Source organism: Eptatretus burgeri, chromosome 11 (assembly GCF_056783735.1).
Source record: "Eptatretus burgeri isolate ZD-2024b chromosome 11, Ebu_testis_v1, whole genome shotgun sequence".
Taxonomy (NCBI): Eukaryota; Metazoa; Chordata; class Myxini; order Myxiniformes; family Myxinidae; genus Eptatretus; species Eptatretus burgeri.
The window spans coordinates 34259368-34283272 of NC_140971.1; the positions used below are offsets into that span (position 1 = coordinate 34259368).

At 44.7% G+C, this 23905-nt stretch overlaps 2 protein-coding genes across 6 annotated transcripts in view; one reads left to right on the forward strand and one right to left on the reverse strand.

The window, feature by feature from the left end:
• LOC147016823 (dual specificity protein kinase CLK2-like) overlaps nucleotides 1-17394 on the reverse strand; it is a 158089-nt gene extending 140695 nt beyond the window's left edge. Inside the window, exons 1-3 of one of the 4 annotated variants that reach the window (XR_015049195.1) lie at nucleotides 12099-17394; nucleotides 9019-9134; nucleotides 6394-6542 (exon numbers count right to left, since the gene is read on the reverse strand). The gene's annotated coding sequence lies outside the window, so the exon portion shown is untranslated. Of the gene's footprint in view, nucleotides 1-6393; nucleotides 6543-9018; nucleotides 9135-12098 lie in introns of those variants that run through there. The other 3 variants (XR_015049196.1, XM_085845867.1, XM_085845866.1) reach the window with 3 other exon arrangements.
• A 281-nt stretch (nucleotides 17395-17675) lies between these two features.
• Nucleotides 17676-19250, forward strand: LOC147016825 (induced myeloid leukemia cell differentiation protein Mcl-1 homolog). Of its 2 annotated transcripts, none has more exons than XM_085845880.1 (2): nucleotides 17676-18447; nucleotides 18717-19250. In XM_085845880.1, the coding sequence occupies exon 1, from the start codon at nucleotides 17867-17869 to the stop codon at nucleotides 18410-18412; it is 546 nt and encodes a 181-aa protein (XP_085702006.1). In that variant the 5' UTR covers nucleotides 17676-17866; the 3' UTR covers nucleotides 18413-18447; nucleotides 18717-19250. The 2 variants fall into 2 exon arrangements, with proteins under 2 accessions (XP_085702006.1, XP_085702005.1); XM_085845879.1 differs by having other exon boundaries at nucleotides 17682-18397.
• Nucleotides 19251-23905: the final 4655 nt, after the last annotated feature.

The window sequence follows — 23905 nt, forward strand, 5'->3', positions numbered from 1 at the left end:
CGGCCCAATACTAAATTCCACATTAAATTCTTCCATTTACCCCCACAAGCGTAGTAATATCATGGATTAGAACAAATTTGCTTCTCGCTTTTGTACGAGGGCATTTGAAAAGTTATCAGGACAATTTACGATTGTCCAAGATATGGCATCTTTTTTCCAAGAGATATAGATATATACATGTGTATATATATGTATATATATATATATATATATATATATATATATATATATATATATATATATATATATTGTATTTTCCTTTGGAATTAAAGGTACTGTACTTGTACATTGAAAATGTAAACATCGTCAGCATTCCTGAGACTATTGTCAGTGTCTTGGTTGGAGTTTCCCACTTTTGAGGCTTTCGAGAAGCCCACATCACCCCTTGCAGCCCACTTGTGAAGCTGTGCATTACTTCCCAACCTTTGGACTGACAGGATGGCTTCGAGGTATGAACATTCGCCTCTGAGCCATCTAGCCTGGGTTGGAATCCCAACCCAGCTACAAACTGTCATCTTGGCAGGGCAGGACAAGGCATCAATGTATGTAGGCCATCAGCCATGGCTCAGAAAGTGCTTGAAAATCAAGTTTTGTTCCACTCATCGAGGGGGGGGGGGAGTAGACAAAACCTTGATAATATGATAGTATATATCCAAATACATACGTATGCAAAAGTTCTCCACTCAAATAACTGCAGTTATTGTGTATTTTCATCTTGAAAATCGATGCATTCGCTGCGTTCCTCATTTGAACTCGGATCACGTGTGAGCCACATGACGCCTCGACAGCCAATAGATCGGCTGACATCGTATGCAAATTACGTCAGACTGTCACGTGACCAGCTAGGTTGTCCAAGGTGGAAGCTTCCTGCAGGGAGGAAATCACCGGCAGCTGATCGGTAATTTTTGATGAATATGGCGTCAAGACGCTCCCCCGTGTATTATTCACCAGGACAATGGAGCGAACGAAGAAGTCAAACGTTTTACGTCTGTAAGATGGGATAAATGGAGAGAAAGTGTCAACAAATGGCTCGTCTTAGACCGTCACGAACGACGTTTAGCCGAGAGTGCCGGTGTAAAGATTTCATCCTACCCCCTACGATTTCAGATTACCCCCCCTTCCCCCTCAAAACATTGATTTATGTTGTTTATTTACAAAAAATAGTAATTTAATTGATATTTAAAACTAATTAGGGAAAAACCATTGACGACGTGACCGCCTTAAAATAATTTGCTATCAATTTTGATTTTATTATGAATTATTTTATTTTAATATCGTTACGGTTGTGGAAATTCGCAATACACCATAAAGGGTCCTCAGGTGAGATATATCGGTAAGTTCATGTGTAGTTAGCTCAAACCCGTTGTATAGAGGGAATATATGTGATCCATTCGGGCTGCGATTCTTTGAGATAGTCGTTTTTCTTTTGCTGTCGTTATTTTTGTGCAAGAACAACAACGAACATCGCCACAACCAACATCTCAACGATTATGCCATTCACTACACAACGCCAACAATCACGCCATTCACACCACGACGCCACCTTCCACAACTACACTACCACCATCTTCGCCACTCGCCATTCAACGAGCACCGTGCGGTCACGATCTCCGCGGGACAGATGAAAGGAACGGAGTGGCAGCAGCAACAAGGGTGTGAAGGGGCATCTCCCGCCCAAAACTCCCGCTTAAATATCTCCCGCCCAAAACTCCCGCTTAAATATCTCCCGCCCAAAACGCCCGCACAAATATCTCCCGCCCGAATCTTCCTTCCCTCGTCGTACGGTGTGTGGAGAAGAAAACCAACAACGCCTGTGTGGTTTTCCTGCCATTTTTTCCCGCGCTTGGTGAGAAAGGGGGAGGGGTGGCGCGTCCTCTCCCGATTGGCGGATGCGCGGTGTGACGTGGCCGGGGGAGAGGAACACCCCCCTTCGAAGCATTTTCTGGAAGCGTCTCGAAGGAAGGAGGAGCCAAGAACAGGGCGGGGCGCGGGCAGAGCCCGACCCTACAAAAGGGTGGGCGTAAAGAGTCCCTGTGCCCTTGTCCCGGTTCCCTTGTCCCTGAAGGAGAATTGTCGAGAGTTGTGGAGAGTCGCTGGTCGGTTGTCGGTTCCCTTGTCCCTGAATGAGAATTGTCAAGAGTTGTTGGAGAGTCCCTGCTTATGGTTCGTTCGTTCGGAGGAAGAGGTTGAGGTTCTGTTCGTTCGTTCGGGTCTGGTCATGGTCGGGTGAAGGTCGCCGAATTGGCGCAGGTCGTGGAATTGCCACGGGTCATCGAACCTGGTCCCTGGTGATTGTTCCTGTCGGGCGGACGACACGTGCAGGTGCGAGGCACGAGCCCAGTGGACCACGCCGGAGGGACTCGGAGTTGCGGTCGCCAAGGACTGGACGACGCGCTCAGGGAAGTCGCGACTTCCTTTTCTTTTGGGGTTTTGTGTAAATGTCTGTAGATGGCGCCAGTCTTGAGAAGTAGAACTGTTTTAAGTGTTGCCGTGTGAATTGCCTTATTCGGTTGTAGATCTGCGTTGGTTCTTTGCTTGTGTTTTTCTTTACGGTGATTGTAAATACGTGTATTGCTTTTATTGTATCCCTGTGACTGTAATATACGTGCCTTCTGTGCTTCCGTATTAAATGTGCTTGTCCGATTGTTCCCCGTTTTGCTTTGTCTTTTCCTTTTATTGAATCTCCATCTTGCATCACGTAAGGGAATGGTAGTGGGTTTAAAACGCCCGGGAAATAATCTGAACCGTCAAGGTCGACGATAACTCTGCTCGCTTATCCCTGTAGTACGGAACGAGCCGCTTAAGCGGTTCGTGTCCGGAGTCGACCTGTGGTGTGGTACAACTCCTCGGTACGCTACCCGCGTGGGTACTTCGGTAAATCGACCATTCGGCGATCGGACCCTATTTCGCATGGGTAGAATGCGGACTGAGTTGTGGTCAGGTTAAACCCCACCCGTGACTAGCTCCCGGCGTTGTTCCGAGAGGTTCACGACTGAATTGCACGTTCGATGGGTGAAGCGGCCGCTATTGGTTACACGCGGTTGTTCGCACGCCGGGCGGGGCGCGAATTCGCAACAATATTTTTATTAATTGAAATCAGTATTTCTCATACAGTTATAGTTTTTGCCACATTTTTATGAAATCCTTCTTCGATATAGTTGATACAAATAAACATACTGGTCTATCTTTTTAACCAACTCAGACTATATTTACAATTATGGAAACAACGCAATAAAATCAATGTATAAGAAAGGCAATGAAAACAGCTTATTTTTAATACACAATTTAGTTGTGGTGGTGGTGGTCGTATGGCAGCTTAGCTGCCGGGGTAGCTCTAATTTCTTGAAGCGTGACTGTGTCGCTGATGCAGTGTCCCTCTACCAGTACACACACTGGAACTGGTACTCATTTCACCGACCTCGGAAGGATGACAGGCTGAGTCAACCCCCCGGTTTATTAATTCAGTGACCGACGGGCTCGAACTCAGGACCCTAGGATCCCAAGCCACCACCCTAACCACTACTCAGGACCTTAGGATCCCAAGCCACCACCCTAACCACTGAGCCAACACCAGTGCGTGGTGTATTAATTCAGTGGCCGATGGGCTCGAACTCAGGACCCTCGGATCCGAAGCCACCACCCTAACCACTACTCAGGACCATAGGATCCCAAGCCACCACCCTAACCACTACTCAGGACCTTAGGATCCCAAGCCACCACCCTAACCACTAAGCCAACACCAGTGCATGGTGTATTAATTCAGTGGCCGACGGGCTCGAACTCAGGACCCTAGGATCTCAAGGCACCACCCTCACCACTACTCAGGACCTTAGGATCCCAAGCCACCACCCTAACCACTGAGCCAACACCAGGCTACACACTCAGCCTGTCATCCTTCCGAGGTCGGTGAAATGAGTACCAGTTCCAGTGTGTGTACTGGTAGAGGGGCACTGCATCAGCGACACAGTCACGCTTCAATAAATTAGAGCTACCCCGGCAGCTAAGCTGCCATACGACCACCACCACCACCACAACGAAATTGTGAATTAAAAATAAGCTGTTTTCATTGCCTTTCTTATACATTGATTTTATTGTGTTGTTTCCATAATTGTAAATATAGTCTGAGTTGGTTAAAAAGACATACCAGTTTGTCTATTTGTATCAACTATATCGAAGAAGGATTTCATAAAAATATGGCAAAAACTATAACTGTATGAGAAATACCGATTTCAATTAATAACAATATTAAAATAAAATCTACATAATAAAATCAAAATTCATTGCAAACTCTTTAAAGGCGGTCACGTGGTCAATGGTTTTTCCCTAATTAGTTTTCTATATCAATTAAATTACTATTTGTTTGTAAATAAACAACATAAATAAATGTTTTGAGGGGGGGGGGGTAATCTGAAATCGTAGGATGAAATAGATTTCAAGCTACCCCCGGGGGTAACTTGAAATCTTTACACCGGCACTCTCGGTACACTCGGCCCATGATCGAAGTTGGTCCTCCCGCGCCGGCACTCTCGGCTAAACATCGTTCGTGACCGTCTCAGACGAGCCATTTGTTGACACTTTCTCTCCATTTATCCCATCTTACAGACATAAAACGTTTGACTTCTTCTTTTGCTCCATTGTCCTGGTGAATAATACACGGGGGAGCGTCCTCACTGGCCATATTCATCAAAAATCGCCGATCAGCTGCTGGTGATTTCCTCCCTGCAGGAAGCTGCCATCTTGGACAACTTAGCTGGTCACGTGACAGTCTGACCTAATTTTCATACGATGTCAGCCGATCTATTGGCTGTCGAGGCATCACGTGGCCCACGCGTGATCCGAGTTCAAATGAGGAACGCGGCGAATGCATCGATTTTCAAGATGAAAATACACAATAACTGCAGCAATTTGAGTGGAGAACTTTTGCATACGTATGTATTTGGATATATACTATCATATTATCAAGGTTTTGTCTACCCCCCCGATGAGTGGAACGAAATTGCACGATACAGCTTACGGCTGATCGCTGATGGCCTAATGTGCAGTCACTCGGATGAACGTTAAACTCAGCATTAGTTGATCTCTTCTGCCCGCATTAGTTTATGGACGTTAATGATCCCACAGTGTCCTTCACGAAGATGATGTGAGCTATCGCCAGCACTCTGAAGAAATTCTAAATTCCGCCCTAACCTAAAGGGGAAACAGTATCAGAGGCACAGCCTTGTTCCCCCCCGCCCCACCCTCACCAACTCCCCTGTCAGCCAATGATGCAACTCGCATACAAAAGAAGAAGAACAAGAAGAGGTCCCAACCTGTAAAGTTGAATTGTACTTATTACATCTACTTTAATGCAGATGTTCATGTTGATTTTAAAGATTACTTGAAGGGCCAATAAACTAATGACTATATTGCATCAAGAAAAGTGAAATCTCCATAAGGTCATGATTCTTATCAGCTCAAAATTCTTTTAACTGTCACTTTAGTCATTTTACACTGAAGGGAAAACTTATAGGGAGGGCATGGCGATTGTGAATCTGACAACTCCGAAGATGTCTTTGGCTCACGTAGTAAGTAGTAAGCACCCACATGGTGGCCATATGATTTTCACGTTGAAATTGTGGATTGAGTCAGACCAGATATTGAACCAATGGGTGGAACGGAGTATGTTATACATCGACAGGCGGAGGGTGGGATGGTTATCTGTCTATATAATCGAGAGAATGCATGTGTTGGGGATTCATTTATGAATCGAGTCTGCCAGTTGTATCATTACTGAGTTTTAACAGTGCCACCGATGCAGTATCCATATAGTTTAAGCGAGGAATGTAGAATTTGGCCAGGGTTCCTGCGTACAATGGCATACTATGGGCTGCGGACAGGATAGACTAAGACAGGATGCATGCACATTCACCTCTGAGCTGTCTAAATCGAAGAATAAAATGGTTGATTTATCTGCGGATGAATAAGGAAACGGTGGTGTCGTTTCCTACTTTACCCGTAATTGTTGAAGCAAAGGAGAGACAGGGAAACAGGAAGTGGTTGATTTGAGCTATCTAGCCTTGATTTGAATCCTAACCCAGTTATCAACTGTCATCCCGGTGTTTCACAAGCAGGACGAGGCATCAATGTGTGTGTGTGTGTGTGTGTGTGTGTGTGTGTGTGTGTGTGTGTGTGTGTGTGTGTGTGTGTGTGTGTGTGTGTGTGTGTGTGTGTGACGTTAAACTTAGCGTCCCGTCTGCCAGCATTAGTGGTGGACGTTAAGGATCCCACGGTGTCCTTCCCGAAGTGGAGGCGAGCTATCGCCGGCACCATGGTAAAACTCCCAAATTCATGCTCTGACCTAAAGGGGGGGATTTCTTCAAAGGCACAGCCGAAGCCCCAAGAAAATGTTTCTACCTGCAGCCATGTGCTTCAGACGAAGGAAGAAGAAGAATGGCCTACAATTTTTGAAAGGTGCCGTGGGATCTTTAACGGCCACCGGTGTTGACTCGAAGGCAGGACAGCCAGCTTAGCGTCCGTTGGCAAGTCGGTGCACTTTCTCCTGCCTGCAAAGCACCAACCCAGCAGTTAACATTTAGTCGGCTCAGGAATCGAACCCAAACTATACACCGATGAAAGGGATGTGTGGGGTACATGACCCCTGCATCATACTGTCGGGGGATCCGTAGTTGGACCTGGAAACAAACACGATGTGGACTGATCAAAGGTGAGCTACAAAGGCACCATGGCGTTGATGACCACTTAAATCTGCTTCATGGAAACCACGAACAAGTATTTCAGTGATACAGTCATGAACCATAAAGCTTTATAAACCCAGAATGTACACATTAAACAATCTGACAGTAGTGTGAAGGGAAAGGAATTTTAAAGCTTACAGGTATCTTTGTTCAATATTGCTGTACCTGTCAGATCAAAGTGCAGCTTTGGCCGTTTACACAGGTTAACATTTAGCAATGGGTGACACAGACCTGACGTTCCTGTTAGGGGCAATGGCTGGCATGTGAGTTGAAGGCAAGGCTGCATGCCTGACATTACTTATTAACATTCCAGTGCATCACTGAAGACCATCTACAAGATTGTGGTTCGGTCATAGGTGGGGGATTCCGGGGTTGCACACCAACGTCTGACTTTTCCCTTTCTTTCATTCCTCCTCTCCTGACCCTTTATCGGACAACCGTTTTACACTTGGATTCCTTGAAGGAAAACCCTATTCTTATTCTTATTCTTCTTCTACTTCATGAATCACAAGGCTGAGGGCATGACTGTGCCGATGATGCAACAGCCTCTGCAAGTTCGGGCAGGATTGTGGAATTTGGTCATGATCCTGGCGATAACTCGCCTATCCTTCACAAAGGACACCGTGGGATCTTTAACATCCACCAACTCATGCGGGCAGATGGGACGCCCAGTATAACGTTCATCCGAGGGAGAGTGCACACACGTTGCCAAATCACCCTGCCTGTGAAACACCAGGATGAGAGTTTATAGCTGGTTCTGGATTCGAACCCCGGCTGGACAGCTTACAGGCGTACCTCTCAGCAATCCTGCTTGTCCAGCAGAACAAGATCAGGGTCATCCTTACACACAGTGTTGCCTCTATAATTTATCAGACCATCTCACCAACAAGACAAACAAAAGACAGCTTTAAGCTGGTTATCCTCCCTCACTCCCCGACCCCAAAAAGAAACTATAGAAGAAAAACACATTTAAGTAATGATGCACTCATGTCATTAGGAATCCCATAATATGGCTTCGAGCTCAGTTGCGTTTGGGATAATGTCTCGTACAGAAAGCCACAACAGATACAGTTTAATGAAGGACAAGGACAACCACCCAAATGGAGGCTCATTATGTACGATATCTCTTAAATGTCAAAGCATAAACCAAAGCCGCACTTGAGAAGTTTTCTTTGAAGGAAACAATTTTGCATTTCCAGTGTAAGTTTCAAGAAAGTAACTCGAAACCTTTACTTTACTGGGAGGAACAACCTTACTCACATCACGTCACCTGCTTCTCCGTTGGTCCTGTTTAACTCCTTTCGAAGCTGTTAAGGAAATAATCCAGAAACAAGGTGGTCGTTTTTATTTTGAGCTTGTTAAATTAATTCATATTTAAAAGTGATGCAAGACTATCAGCATGTGCCACGTGCAGGACAAAGATACTTGTGTACTTTACCATGAATAACTAGAAGGGCACTCGGTATAGCGCATATCTCCGCCACGTAATACCTGATCAACGAGAACATATCCGGCCCAATATATTTTTGAGATATCATGCTATATATCGTTATTGGCCCCGTCTCTCAATGGTGAAGAATCACTTAAGAAATAAATAATTCTCATATCCAGATCCGGACTCGGATCTTCACCAGATTGAATCAATTCTTCCTTGCCACACACCCAACGTGTCCACCAAGTTTCGTCTGAATCTGTCCTCAAAAATCCTTTTGATTTTCGACCTCAAAAATAATTGCTGGTTGAATTAAATGACCAAACATGCAACTCCTCTTCAAATTTCAAGTGAATCGGATGAAAATTGACAAGTTTGGAATTTTGGCCAATGTTGACCTTTTGGCCTATGTGGGTGCTATGTTGACCTTTTGGTCTGTGTGGGTGCTATGTTGACCTTTTGGTCTATGTTGAAATCAAAAATAATTGTCAAGTAGAATTCAGTGACCTGAAATATATATCCTCTTCAAATTTCAAATCAATCGGATGAAAATTGAGGATTTTAGAAATCCCACCTAAGTTGTTGACTTTGGGCCTATGTTGACTTTTTGGTCTCCGTTGACCTCAAAACTAATTGGCTGGTTGAATTCAGTAACCTGAAACATAAATCCTCTTCAAATTTCAAGTCAATCAGATGAAAATTGAGGATTTTAGAAATACCACTTTAGTTTATGAATTTTGGCCGATGTTGACCTCAAAAATAATTGGCTCATTCAATCCAGTGACCTGAAATATAAATCCTTTTCAAATTTCAAGTCAATCGGATGAAAATTGAGGATCTTAGAAATCTCACCTCAGTTGTTGGCCTTTGGCCTGTGTTGACCTTTTGACCTCAAAAGCAATAGGCTTCTTCCTTCTGCCAAACTACCATGTGGTGAAGTTTCGTGAAGATCGGTTGAAAATTGTGACCTGTAGGTGAGAAACAGACAAACAGACAGACAAGCCGGTAGGCGGCGATGGGTCGCCGAGCATGGAAACTATAAGATACAGAGCAAAATGTATGTCATATAGCGGATAGGGAATCACTTTAAGATTATGCATATCAAATTTCATCCAGTTCCATCTACTGATAACTACTCGGTATCCATTTGAATGAAAAGTACCGAAAATGCGGTTTGAAATCGGAAATCCCCAGAGTTCGAGGGGGTGCTGTGGGTGAACAAAGATCTAAATCGAAAATCCGGCTCGATCGTTTGTGCACAATGTATTCCAGACAATTAGTGTGAATTTTCATGACCATCCGACCATAACCCTAGGAGGAGTAGCATTTGGCATTGAAGACACCTCCAGCTCTCGCATATTATCGATTTTTGCACTAATTGACCTTTGACCCCTGACATAAGCGAAATCGGTCAATATGTCCTGAAGCAAAGTTGTAGTACTCATTGAGTACCATAAACATGCAAAGTTTCATTCGTATCGATGCACTCACCTGGTCGCGAGGGAGCCTTCAATTTTCGCCAATTTTCGCGCATACCCTAATTATAGGGGGTGCTCCGGGTAAAGTATTCCATATATCACAAAAACCGGAATATATTTAATAGAGCATCACCTGTTCGCGTGAACGGTACCGATTTTGAATGTTTTTCGGTTGTTGCTAGGGCACCAAAGCGTCCCTAGCAACCATCACAATTTTCAGAGCACGAGGTCAGAAGATGTACCTACCACCCGAGTTTGGTCAAAATCCGCCCACGTTTACTACCAATTTTGCTGATGACAAACGAACAAACATCCAAACAAACATCCAAACAAACAGACAGAATTACTAACAATAAGGGTCACCTATTTCGGCGACCCAACAGAATAACAAAATCGACTATAACCAATATACTTGAAAAATCTTCGATTTTGCAAGTAACAAACATCCTTCAAACACACAGTGCACCATGAAACGTTTTCTTTGTATTAGTCCATGATCCAGTAGGGTTGGTCGGTACCATCTGGGGGGAATAATTCTCATAGTGATTTTTGGCAAGGTATACAACCCTAGAGTTCGAAAATAAGTGATAGCATTGCATTGGTGGTAGCTTTTTTGTGTTATCACCCTGTTTATTTGCCTACCCTTAAATAAGCTTTGGTGCAAAATGGCCAGTACAAGGTAAGACACCCTACTTCAACTTAACAACATTTTTTTATCAGTCAAACATTAACATCGAAATTTGTCTCACCTTTTGCTCGGATCATTTGCTTCTCAACAAAAAGTGTTAAACATGCCGAGGTTGAAAGGTACGTCATTGGTGACACTTATATATCAGTGTCTATTTCCTGTGTGATAAATCATACCGCCTTTAGAAAAGTATTTGTCTATCATTTACTGTGGAAAGTAAATAAAAGTTCTGGAACAATATAATTACATGGGTGTTTAGCAAATTTATTTAGAAATCCAAAAATCTAAATTTCTTTTTTTGTATGTTGTATATCAAGATCAGGAGAGCAGACACTGTTACCCCACCCCCCAAATGAAAAAATACATAACTTGGATGGATTTATGTAGTCTGGTCAATATCATGATATATTTCCCTGTTGTCATTGAAGGATACTTTCCAAGAATCAAACAAAGGTAAATGATAGCATGTTCATGAACAAGATTAATATTTTTTCCCTGTAATTTCTCAAAAAATACAGAATTTCAGGGATTTAGATACTTAATAATGCACATATGAAGGTATCAAACACCCGTATTACACAATATAAACCAATAAGACATTAGCAAGATGGTTAATCATGTGCAATCTGATGAATGAGTCAAAGGTGAAAATGAAACACAATCTTCTGTTGTAGGGTATAAAATTACATAATAGAAACACAAATGTGGTGGTCCACACTAACAAGTCCATGACCTAGGCCCAAAGTGTTGCTGATAAACATATTGTCTTATGAACCAAAGACGGGTCCTTTATAGTTTCTAAGACATCTCTGATCATATGCACTGATTGTAAGTGATATAAAATGTTCAAGATGAACTTAAAAATTATAATCATTAGCCAGTTCTTCAATATCCTCATCTAAACTTTCCCCATTGTCTGATTCAAAGATGGATGCCTGGTTCTCACAGTCTGGTGGTCTGCACATATCAGTGCATTTCAGTCCGTTTGACAAACGCACACATTTTGGGAGTGAACACTTCCTTTTACAATTGCAGGCAAATAACATGAGCTACGTGCCTAACAATTTTCAAGAAGATATAGCCTATAATGAGAGAGAACCATTAGTTTGAAATAGAATGTATTCTTCTTGTCTTACGCCGGTTTCAGAAAAGTTTATTTTGGGATGGGGTTACTAAACGGCTAATAACACACAAAAGGCTACCACCAATGCAATGCTATCACATAGTTTCTGACTGTAGAGAGGTATACCCTGCCAAAAATTACGATGAGCATTATTCTCCTCGGATGGTACCGGTGGCAAAAAATTATTGGGTCTGGCTCAAGGTCTACTGAAGACCTCATCTCACAAAAATAAATCCGTTTGCATTTTCTTGCAGAAACTCGTGACGTCTTGAAAGCATTCATCAATGTGTTAACGCATCATAAACTGATTTAACGTCTTTGGTTATTAATTAACCTCGTGTTGTTAAAAATCGGTAAATAAGTTATCGTTAGGTTTATTACCTCTTAGATTGGAAGTTATCTTGTTGTCATGCAATGCTGAAGTTTGCTAATTCCCCTTCCAAGCTCCAATCCATCTATCATCTTACTTATAATCCACATTCAGTTCTTCAACAATGACACTACTCTTCAATGAGCCTTTACTTATTAACTGTTCCATTTTAATCCAATGCTTTTCAACTCTTAAATTTTGCAGTTATAAAGTGCTTTGGGGTTAAGAATGGAAATACAAATGGACTTTGTAGAGTTAACTAGTACAACTCACGTTCGAAGCCCAGGGACGACTGGGTAATACAGGTGGACACCTTCAGGACTTTTCATCATTCCCTGGATGGTCAATTTATCTCAACGTCTTATTAACCATCCAACCATTGGGGCCACACTGTGCAGAGCGTTGGTGCTGCCTCAGCAGTCTCCTTGGCTTTTGGACACAATCCTGGACGGGTCGCCACTCCGACACAGAATACCAGCAAGCTAGCACTCATTTTGCCGACCTCAGAAGGATGACAGGCAGAGTCAACCCCAACCCGATATGACTTCAACAGCCGAGTGGGATTTGAACTCAGGATCCTAGGATCCCAAGCCCACCACCATAACCAATAAGCCAACATCAGGCAATTTTATTAACCCCTGGAATAAAAATGAAACAACATTCCTATCAATTGTCCTTTAAAATAAGGAAAGAACCAAAATATATAATTTTCTTTGTGGTCCATTGCCCAAAGGTCCTCCATTCTTCCCAACTGGTCTATTTATCAGCTGACTCAGAGCTCTGGCACATCATACGATGTGACGGCATCGCAATGACATATATGTATGTTCTGCTGCAGTCGATAGTTGTGTTGTAATTATTTATTTAAACCAAAATGGATACACTGAAACAAGCAATACGTGTGTACATATCTCAAAGAAGATGAGCAAATGGTTTCATGTCAATAATCCACGTTTACAAGGTAAATAGACGTGTAATACGGTGTGTAATACTTTACTCTTACGTCTAAGTCAACCGACGTTTCACAATACAGTACGAGTGGAAGCTTCACCATCTTGTGTGTGCAGTTTGAGACCAAACGATTCATAACGTTTGATTTGCAGCTATATTAGGAACAATGTAACCATGTATGTGTGTATGTGTATATGAACAAACAATGGCCTTCAAAATGGTCTTCGGCCTTTAGGCTCACAGGAACATTGTCAACTAGAAAGGCACACAATACCTGATCCACGAGAACATCTCAGGCCCAATACATTTTTGAAACATCGTGCTATATATCGGTTTAGCCCGATCTCTCGATGGTGAAGAATCATTTTTAGAATTCATCGGATCAAGATCTGGATTCGGATCTTCACCAAAATTGAATCAATTCTTCCTTGTCACACACCCAACCAGTCCACCAAGTTTCACAAGGATCACACAAGGAAATTAGACACAGGTGTAGGCCATTCGGCTCATCATGCCTGCACCACATCAACACCACACACATTTATCAACAACAGATCAAAAGAAGAAAATGCAAAATGTTTAAAAAAAATTTTTTAAGTGTTTTTGTGGTTTTGTTTTTGAAGTCTCTGTCTCCATAACTTCCAGGTACCTATCTAATTCCAATTTAAACTTATCTACCGTTTCTGCTGCCACTACCTTTCCAGGGAGGCCATTCCATGCATTAACGACTCTGATTGAAAGACCCCTGCCTTACTACCGTCTTAACTCTCCTCTTCTTTACTCTCAGGCTATGGCCCCTGTTTATATCACTCTCTATTCTGTTGAATGATTCATCTGCACTTATTTTATCTTTACCTTTCATTATCTGAAACATCTCCATCATATCTCCTCATGACCGCCTCCTTTCCAATGTATAAATCCCTGTCTCCTTCAGCCGCTCCTCATAGCTGAGTCGAGCGAGGCCCGGAATCAATCCAGTATCCCTGCGCTGATCCCTCTCTCCGGTATCTATGTCCTTCCTGAGTTGTGGTGACCAGAACTGCACACAATATTCTAGATGTGTCCCTCACTAAATTCCTGTACAATGTTAACACCACTTCTACTACAACCACTACTACTACCTCTACTACTACTATGACTACAAAACCACTACTACTCCCCTTACTACTACTGCTAGTACAAACACTACTACTACTACTACGACCGCTACGACTCCCTCTTCTACTACTACTACTACGACTACTACTACTACTACTACGATTATGCCTATAACTACCACTACTACTACGACTACTACTTATTTTAACAGCCCGAATAATTTCCACCTTCTTGTGTGGTCAGGCTGGTGAACGTTGTGGCCCAGGTCTTTCACGAACCTGCTGATCAGGCCTGATGTACGACTGGAGATGCAGGAGATTGTAATTTGTTCAGGATGCCGGCGATAACTCGCGTACTCTCTAATGGGTTCATTTGAGTGAGGTAGTGAGTGGGGTGCAGTTGTGGTGCTGAATGTGTGAGTTTGAGGTAGTGAGTGGTGTATAGTTGTGGTTATGACCGGTCCCTGTTGTGGTGATGAATTTGAGGTAGTGAGTGGTGTATAGTTGTGGTGATGAATTTGAGGTAGTGAGTGGTGTATAGTTGTGGTGAATAGTTGTGGTGATGTACGGTCCCCGTTGTGGTGATGAATTTGAGGTAGTGAGTGGTGTATAGTCATGGTGATGAATTTGAGGTAATGAGTGCTGTGAAGTCGTGGTGATGAACGGTCCCCGTTGTGGTGATGAATTTGAGGTAGTGAGTGATGAATAGTTGTGGTGATGAACGGTCCCCGTTGTGGAGATGAATTTGAGGTAGTGAGTGGTGTATAGTCGTGGTGAATAGTTGTGGTGATGAACGGTCCCCGTTGTGGTGATGAATTTGAGGTAGTGAGTGGTGTATAGTTGTGGTGATGAACGGTCCCTGTTGTGGTGATGAATTTGAGGTAGTGAGTGGTGTATAGTTGTGGTGAATAGTTGTGGTGATGAACGGTCCCCGTTGTGGTGGTGATTAATTTGAGGTAGTGAGTGGTGTATAGTTGTGTTGATGAACGGTCCCCGTTGTGGTGGTGATTAATTTGAGGTAGTGAGTGGTGTATAGTTGTGGTGAATAGTTGTGGTGATGAATGTGAAGTAGTGAGTGGTGTATAGTCGTGGTGATGAACGGTCGCCGTTGTGGTGATGAACGGTCCCCGTTGTGGTGATGATTAATTTGAGGTAGTGAGTGGTGTATAGTTGTGTTGAATAATTGTGGTGATGAACAGTCCCCATTGTGGTGATGAATTTGAGGTGGTGAGTGGTGTACAGTTGTGGTACCGAACGGTCCCCGTTGTGGTGATGAATTTGAGGTAGTGAGTGGTGTATAGTCGTGGTGAATAGTTGTGGTACCGAACAGTCCCCGTTGTGGTGATGAATTTGAGGTAGTGAGTGGTGTATAGTCGTGGTGAATAGTTGTGGTGATGAACAGTCCCCATTGTGGTGATGAATTTGAGGTAGTGAGTGGTGTATAGTTGTGGTGTATAGTTGTGGTGATGAACGGTCCCCGTTGTAGTGATGAATGGGTGACTTTGAGGTGGTGAGTGGTGAATAGTTGTGGTGATGAACGGTCCCCGTTGTGGTGATGAATGGGTGAGTTTGAGGTGGTGAGTGGTGAATAGTTGTGGTGATGAACGGTCCCCGTTGTGGTGATGAATGGGTGAATTTGAGGTGGTGAGTGGTGAATAGTTGTGGTGATGAATGGTCCCCGTTGTGGTGATGAATGGGTGAATTTGAGGTGGTGAGTGGTGAATAGTTGTGGTGATGAACGGTCCCCGTTGTGGTGATGAATGGGTGACTTTGAGGTGGTGAGTGGTGAATAGTTGTGGTGATGAAGGGTCCCCGTTGTGGTGATGAATGGGTGAGTTTGAGGTGGTGACTGGTGAATAGTTGCGGTGATGAACGGTCCCCGTTGTGGTGATGAATGGGTGACTTTGAGGTGGTGAGTGGTGAATAGTTGTGGTGATGAAGGGTCCCCGTTGTGGTGATGAATGGGTGAGTTTGAGGTGGTGAGTGGTGAATAGTTGTGGTGATGAACGGTCCCCGTTGTGGTGGTGAATGGGTGAGTTTGAGGTGGTGAGTGGTGTACAGTTGTGGTACCGAACGGTCCCCGTTGTGGTGATGAATTTGAGGTAGTGAGTGGTGTATAGTCGTGGTGAATAGTTGTGGTGATGAACAGTCCCCGTTGTGGTGATGAATTTGAGGTTGTGAGTGGTGTATAGTTGTGGTGATGAACGGTCTCCGTTGTAGTGATGAATGGGTGACTTTGAGGTGGTGAGTGGTGAATGGTTGTGGTGATGAACGGTCCCAGTTGTGGTGATGAATGGGTGAGTTTGAGGTGGTGAGTGGTGAATAGTTGTGGTGATGAACGGTCCCCGTTGTGGTGATGAATGGGTGAATTTGAGGTGGTGAGTGGTGAATAGTTGTGGTGATGAATGGTCCCCGTTGTGGTGATGAATGGGTGACTTTGAGGTGGTGAGTGGTGAATAGTTGTGGTGATGAAGGGTCCCCGTTGTGGTGATGAATGGGTGAGTTTGAGGTGGTGAGTGGTGAATAGTTGTGGTGATGAACGGTCCCCGTTGTGGTGGTGAATGGGTGAGTTTGAGGTGGTGAGTGGTGTACAGTTGTGGTACCGAACGGTCCCCGTTGTGGTGATGAATTTGAGGTAGTGAGTGGTGTATAGTCGTGGTGAATAGTTGTGGTACCGAACAGTCCCCGTCGTGGTGATGAATTTGAGGTAGTGAGTGGTGTATAGTCGTGGTGAATAGTTGTGGTGATGAACAGTCCCCGTTGTGGTGATGAATTTGAGGTTGTGAGTGGTGTATAGTTGTGGTGATGAACGGTCTCCGTTGTAGTGATGAATGGGTGACTTTGAGGTGGTGAGTGGTGAATAGTTGTGGTGATGAACGGTCCCAGTTGTGGTGATGAATGGGTGAGTTTGAGGTGGTGAGTGGTGAATAGTTGTGGTGATGAACGGTCCCCGTTGTGGTGATGAATGGGTGAATTTGAGGTGGTGAGTGGTGAATAGTTGTGGTGATGAACGGTCCCCGTTGTGGTGATGAATGGGTGACTTTGAGGTGGTGAGTGGTGAATAGTTGTGGTGATGAAGGGTCCCCGTTGTGGTGATGAATGGGTGAGTTTGAGGTGGTGAGTGGTGAATAGTTGTGGTGATGAATGGGTGAGTTTGAGGTGGTGAGTGGTGAATAGTTGTGGTGATGAACGGTCCCCGTTGTGGTGATGAATGGGTGAGTTTGAGGTGGTGAGTGGTGAATAGTTGTGGTGATGAATGGGTGAGTTTGAGGTGGTGAGTGGTGAATAGTTGTGGTACCGAACGGTCCCCGTTGTGGTGATGAGTTTGAGGTGGTGAGTGGTGAATAGTTGTGGTACCGAACGGTCCCCTTTGTGGTGATGAGTTTGAGGTGGTGAGTGGTGAATAGTTGTGGTACCGAACGGTTCCCGTTGTGGTGATGAATGGCTGAAGCTGGCGAAGCGTTTCTCGCGCCCAAAATGGATTCATTCGAACGAGCACACGTGGTGTTGTGTGTACATCATGCTTACCTTGCCTCACACGGGTCATACGTACGTCACTGCACCACGTGGACATTCAATGTAATCAGTGCGACGTGTGCTCCACTGGCCCTGAGTGAGGTAAAATTAACGAGAGGGTAAAACGTGAATCCTTACACCGAATATGCATCTGTGAGATTTATACTTCGAAATGAAAACAATTGAATTCAATAATTCAAATCATCGCATGTTATGTTGAGGTGAGCGTCGGCGTGAACGGCTGTGACGTACGTTTGCGTCGGCCGTGACGTCACGGACCGGAAGTGATGCGCGGGAAGCGGGCGTGGTTTGCCAATGAAAAGGATAAGGGTGGAGAATTTTGTCTGTTCGCCTGTCGTTGTCGAGCCTTGAGGCGATTTGTGTGTGACACAGGAACAAGAGACTGTTTAGAAACGTTGCTGATTCGAGCGTTGCACAACGGCGGGTTTAGGTGGAGAAAGTTGCCCGACGAACAGGATGCGCAGCCCCAGCACCGCCTTTTCGAGAGTGGACAAGGACGTGCGAGGGGAAGCGATCATGGACACCGTCGGGAGCCCCCAGCGGGTTGCAAACCGCGACGTGGACGAGTTTACGACTCGCAGTCGAGACGTGCTCGCTTCCGCTCTCGGAGTCGATTGGGCTCCCGGACCGTTGGCGCAGCCCATCCGGGACGAGAATCTGGTGAGGTCTCTCCGGACCCACATCGACTTCGTCCTGTCCAGGTACGGGGACCACCTGGAGGCTCTGGCCGATCGGCTGGACGATGGCTCGACGAGTCACATCACGGCCGAGTGGGCCGAAGGAATGGCCCACCAGTTGGCGAACGCGGTGTTTCAGGACGATGTGACCAACTGGGGTCGTGTGTTGACCCTCGTGGCTTTCGCCAAGGTGCTCGGACGTCGGCTCGCCGCTCGGGGTGCGCCTCGCTCCGCCTGCGCTTTGCTGGACGGTGTGGTCGGCTACCTGGCGCGCAGCAAGCGTTCGTGGATCCTGGATAACGGAGGATGGGTACGTGACCACTAACTGCACCATCCGACCAAGGGTCCCGTTTCCATCCGGTTTGCATTACGTTTGCACGGAGCAAATACCGCGCTCGGTTTACTTCATAAACTCGACATTCATTCGATACCTGAGCTTTTGTTTTCAAAAGGGGTGAGGTGTGGGGAGGGGGGGGGTAGTTGTGATGTGATGTGATGTGATGTGATGTGATGTGATGTGATGTGATGCACCGTTGGCAGAGTCACACGATGGTGCAATGGGGGATGTTTTGAAATGCATTTTCATTGCGAGTTTGACGATTCCCTTTGTACGTCTGTTCCCCAACCAGGCTGGCTGTGCACGGAGTCCGGTGGGTGGAGATGACGCGTCATCTCTTAACCGGGTCTTGCTGACCCTCGCTGGAGTCGGAGCAGCCGTTGCATTGATTGCTGGTCGGCACCTGCAGTTCTTTTAGAGCTCCAGCATCGAATAACCTCCATACCTCAAGAGCCCCGTCATCAGACATCTGAGTCATTGCTGCGATGACGGGGCTCGGACACCCGCACGACATGCGGATTGCTCGAACTTCCCCCATTCCGATAACTAAGGTGGAACTTGCTTGTCCCTGGTTCCGTTCCCCACGTGCTTGTCACGTGACGTCCTCGTGTCTGCTTTCGGACCGACGGCCGTTGAACCAGCACCCCGTGTGCAGTCGTATTGTTTAAAATGTACTTTCCTTTGTTGATGTTGCTTTGTAACTTATTGTTAGCTGTACAGTGTTTTATGGTTACATATTTGCACTTTTTATTTAAGTTAATTCTTTGATTGGTGCTTCCTTCACCCACCCCTTGAGTTCTGAAATAAAAAAAACCTTTATTTTAAACGATTGGCTGTGTTTAGGGGGAAACTTCTTTTTAAACGAAGGGGAAGCGATTGTCATAACCAGCGCCTGCAGCATTCATAAAATTGGCCGAGGAGACCGCATTCGCTTCGCGCTGTACCAAGGAAGCAGCTGCCTCGACCCTCCCCCTACCCGCAGGGCCATCCGGTGCCAGTGTGACGTCACAGAGCGTGGGGCTATTGTGCAAACCGGTTCAAGCACGAGTGCTCGGCTCCGCCCAGCGACCCACCCCCTTGGGTTTTACGTGAACGGGAGCACGTCCCGACTCCCGATGCTTCCAGAAACCTCGTGAGGTGCCGTGAATATATTCACGGGGAAAGCACGAGCTTGTGACTGTGTAAGCGGGGTGAAAAAAAAACCCTCGCTTTTATGACTTGTGCACATCCAAATGTGGTAATTTTACATATATATTTGCAAGCCTTCATCTGATGTTTAAACACCAGAAAGGAGACCATTCAATGAGGTCTGATGGAGATTTGAGGGGGGGGGATTCTTTCCCAGCAGAATGCACAGTGACAATAGGACCTGGTGTCCACCATCAGAGTAAAGAAGAAGAGGTAAATGCAGATGTCTTTCGCTGGGTGTACTTAATGCATGGAATGGTTTCCCTGTAAAGGTAATCAGCAGATTCTGGATCGAGGAGCATGTAGACGTGAGCAGGACTAGTTGGTGTTTGTTCATCCTTCAGCTTATAAATATAACTGTCTTCATCCATCTCACCTAACCTCCCCCCCCCCCCAACACGACAAAAAATATATAAATAACATTACAAAGGATAAAGAGTGATGTAACAGTGGTGAGTCTGTGATTGTCCCACTGTTCTTCCTCCTCCCAACCCCAGTGACATGAAGTCGATGAACTGATTGGGTGTTTTTAATATGGTGCAGGCACGATGGGCCGCGTGACCCTCTCAGTTAAAGTTCTTTGTACGTTCACTCCAGCTTTGTGTTAAATCCACCTGTATGAGCCTGCAGGTGCTCATCGTACCCCAGTTCTACTACACGGTGGTGCATGTCCCTGCAAGGATCCAATAATGGTAAGGAACCCCCTCACAATGTTCTCTAAAACAGCTTGTACCTTATTATTTCCGGTACAAACAAGATATGACTCGCCCGGAGGGAGATACGTCGTTATCATGAAAGGCAACAGATAAGTACAAAACATTGAATTCTGTCAACGATAAGGATCCTCCTCGAATTCAAAACTACGAGCACGTTTACCTTAATGAGCCTCGTGAAAATGCGTTATGGGGGTTAGGGTCACGTCGGGTACTGAGACTCGTGTTGGAACGACTATGGATCCCATTATATAAGCAGCCTCGACCCCACGTTCTTTTGGACCACTTTTTGCAAGGATCACTTGTACTAATGTTGCAAATGTGCCTGCTATGTCACAAATGAGGTTTTATGGAAGAAATGGGGTTTAGGGGACAAGGTGGAGTTGTACTGAACAGCTACCATCCCCTGGATCTGGTGTGTACCATATCGATAACTTCAGGCATGATGTCGTACTCTCGGTGGGGGGGGGGGGCTGCAGTGAATTAGCTTATTTATGATATTATGGGATCTTTAACGACCGTATGATGTATGATATCACCATATATGAACCTTTGACGACCAACACCAAGACGGTCGGTCTCCGCAAAACACCGTTGAATTAACACCAGGCGGGTTGACTGAGCCTGTCATCCTTCCGAGGTTGGAAAAAACGACTACCAGCTTACTGCGAACAGGGGGCACTGCATCAGCAGCACAGCCGTGTCCCCAGACAATGATGCAGCCAAGCAAATAAATAAATAAATAACCCAACGAGCTCATGCAGTTCATGAAGTTCATGACTCTATGTTTTGGGGTGCGCACGCTCCCAACTAATAGAGGCAGAAGTATGACTTCCTCGTACTGAACCTGGTCTTGTCATGAACAAAATGACTCGACACAATCCAATTTTATGATGCCATTCAGACGACCCACATAAGCTGCCAAGTAGCGATTAGTAACGGAGGCGTCATGTGTGCACGAGAGTTAAAGGTTTCCCCCAACATCTCCATTTTAAGTCACAGAAGGCTGTTGTTGGCAATGCAAGACGTGGTGCGGAACAAAATGAGTCAACTCAATCCAACTTCAAATTATCTTCTTTTTTTTCTCAACGTGATAACGAAATAGCAAACAACAACAAAACCCAAACAGTTGTGGATACGGAAGGCACCACAGATCCGCCTTGTGGCTTCTCTCAAGACATACTATCAAAGCCAAAAATACTGGCACCCTTGCACTTTTTTCAAACAATGTACCATTTCTTCCAGAAAATTGTTGAAATATAAAAAAAAATCTTTCGGGATCCACATGTATTTATTTGGTTTGCAGTGGAACAAAAACAAATAAAAAAGATGAAAAACATTCCTAAATGTTATCTTATTCCAAACAGAAATCCTAAAATGGCCCGGACAATATCGTTAGCACCTTTTAGAAATTGTTAGAAATAATTGCATTTCAAGCAGGTGATTCTCCTTTACTTTGGAATTGAACTCACCTGTGGAGTATATATATATATATAAAAACAATCACTCATTAAACCAATTTGAATGGAGAAAAGGAGTCATTCTGCTGTTTTGTGTCACTGCGTGTACCGCAATGAGCATGGAGAAAAGAAAGAAAAACCAGAGAATTGTCTGAGGTCAGACACAAGATTGTAGCCAAGCATGGACAATCTCAAGGCTACAAGTCCATCTCCAGAGACCGTGATGTTCCTGTGTCCACCGTACGCAATGTTCTAAGGACGTTTAAGGCCCATGGCACTGTAGCCAACCTCCCTGGACATGGCCGCAAGAGAAAACTTGATCAAAGATTGCAGTGAAGGATTGTTCGAATGGTGGAGAAAACACCTCAATCAACTGCCAAACAGATTCAAGCTGACCTTCAGACACGAGGTACGACAGTCTCAACTCACACCATCCGTTGCCAACTCAATGAAAAGGGGTTCTATGGTAGGAGACCCAGGAGGAGCCCACTGCTGAGAGAGACACATCAGAAAGCATGACTAGAGTTTGCCAAAACACCTAAACAAGCCAAAATCCTTCTGGGAGAATGTCCTGTGGGCAGGTGAGACCAAATTAGAGCTTTTTTGTAAAGCACATCATCTCTATGTTTCCAGAAAACAAAATGAAACCTTCAAATAAAAGAACACCTTTCCTACAGTCAAACATGGAGGAGGTTCAGTGATGTTTTGGGATTGCTGTGCTGCCTCTGGCACTGGGTGCCCTGAATGTGTGCATGACATCATGAAATAAGGAGATCAAGGCATTTTGGAGCGCAATGTTCAACCCAGTGTCAGAAAGCTGGGTCTCCATCGAAGGTCATGGGTCTTGCAGCAGGACAATGACCCCAAACACTTCAAAAACTACCCAGGAATGGTTTAAGACAAAACACTGGACTGTTCTGAAGTGGCCAGCAATGAGTCCAGATTGAAATCCCATTGAATACCTGTGATCTGAAAACAGCAGTTGGGAGAAGGCACCCTTCAAATCTGGGAGAACTGGAGCAGTTTGTACAAGAAGAGTGGGACAAACTGCCAGTTGAGAGGCGTAGGAAGCTCATTCTCGACTATAAGGAAGCGCTTGACTGCAGTTATTTTGTCCAAAGGTTGTGCTACCAAATATTAAGTTGAGGGTGTCAATAATTTTATGAATGTCATTTCTTTATATTATCTGATTTAAAAGGATATATTAAGTTCTGAATCAAAAACAGGTTCTGTAATATGAACAGTGAAATAAAGAATTGTGGAGATAAAATACTTAGGTCAAGTTCAACATATTTTTGGAGAAAATTGTGAGTTGTTTGAAAAAAAGTGCAAGGGTGCCAATATTTTTGGCCATGACATGTCGATACTGGAGTACAGACTATGTCTCATGGTCTGCTTTATACGAGTTCTCTTCCAAGGGACTTCAATGCAGGAAGAGGGCATTAGGCACATCAAAGCCTGTGCAATGGTTGCCAACCTATGGCTGTTTGTCCATGGTCTCCTTTTTAAATTCTGAGCATCAAGCAAGGAAGCAACATATACAATTTTCAAAGTCTTTGCTGTGACTTGGCCGGGGTCTGGTTCAAACCACCGACCTCTCGGACTCGGAGCAGACGCTCTAAAGTCTAAACCATTGTGCCACCGAGTCTGGTTAAACTGTCGCAAACCACAAACTGCTGTTCAATTTAAATTTGTCCCGTTAGAGAAATTTGTGTGATGTTGCCTTTTCAGAGGTAGGGTTGTAATCCCGTCTCGAGGTGCCCTGAAGGTTTTAAGAGACAACCACTGCACCACGTTCAACCGCAGTGTGTGGACTGACTTTACAAGTAAACGAGAGCAGGCGGGGAAAGTTGGTTACTCTCTGTTTCTCTTAATTGAGGTCATTAGTGAGTAAGTTAGGTGTCTATAAACACTAGGTGTGCCTACCTGTCGCTTCGCTGATGGGTTTAATAAAACGACAGCAAGTTGTACTTCACAAACATATTGCATATCCATCGGTGAGTCAATAAGGATGTAAAATGAAGTGAAAAATGTGAAAAAAAAGTTTTATAACATGTGGTTGCTGTTGTTGCTACTGCTGTCATTGTGGCTGCAAGTTGTTGTTCGGTTGTGTGTTCCTT

Bases quoted from the DNA above. Each gene is read 5' to 3' on its own strand.
- LOC147016825 (XM_085845879.1), top strand. From the start codon at position 17,867: ATGCGCAGCCCCAGCACCGCCTTTTCGAGAGTGGACAAGGACGTGCGA. The intron at 18,398-18,716 runs GTACGTGACCAC...TTCCCCAACCAG, and splicing joins TCCTGGATAACGGAGGATGG to GCTGGCTGTGCACGGAGTCC.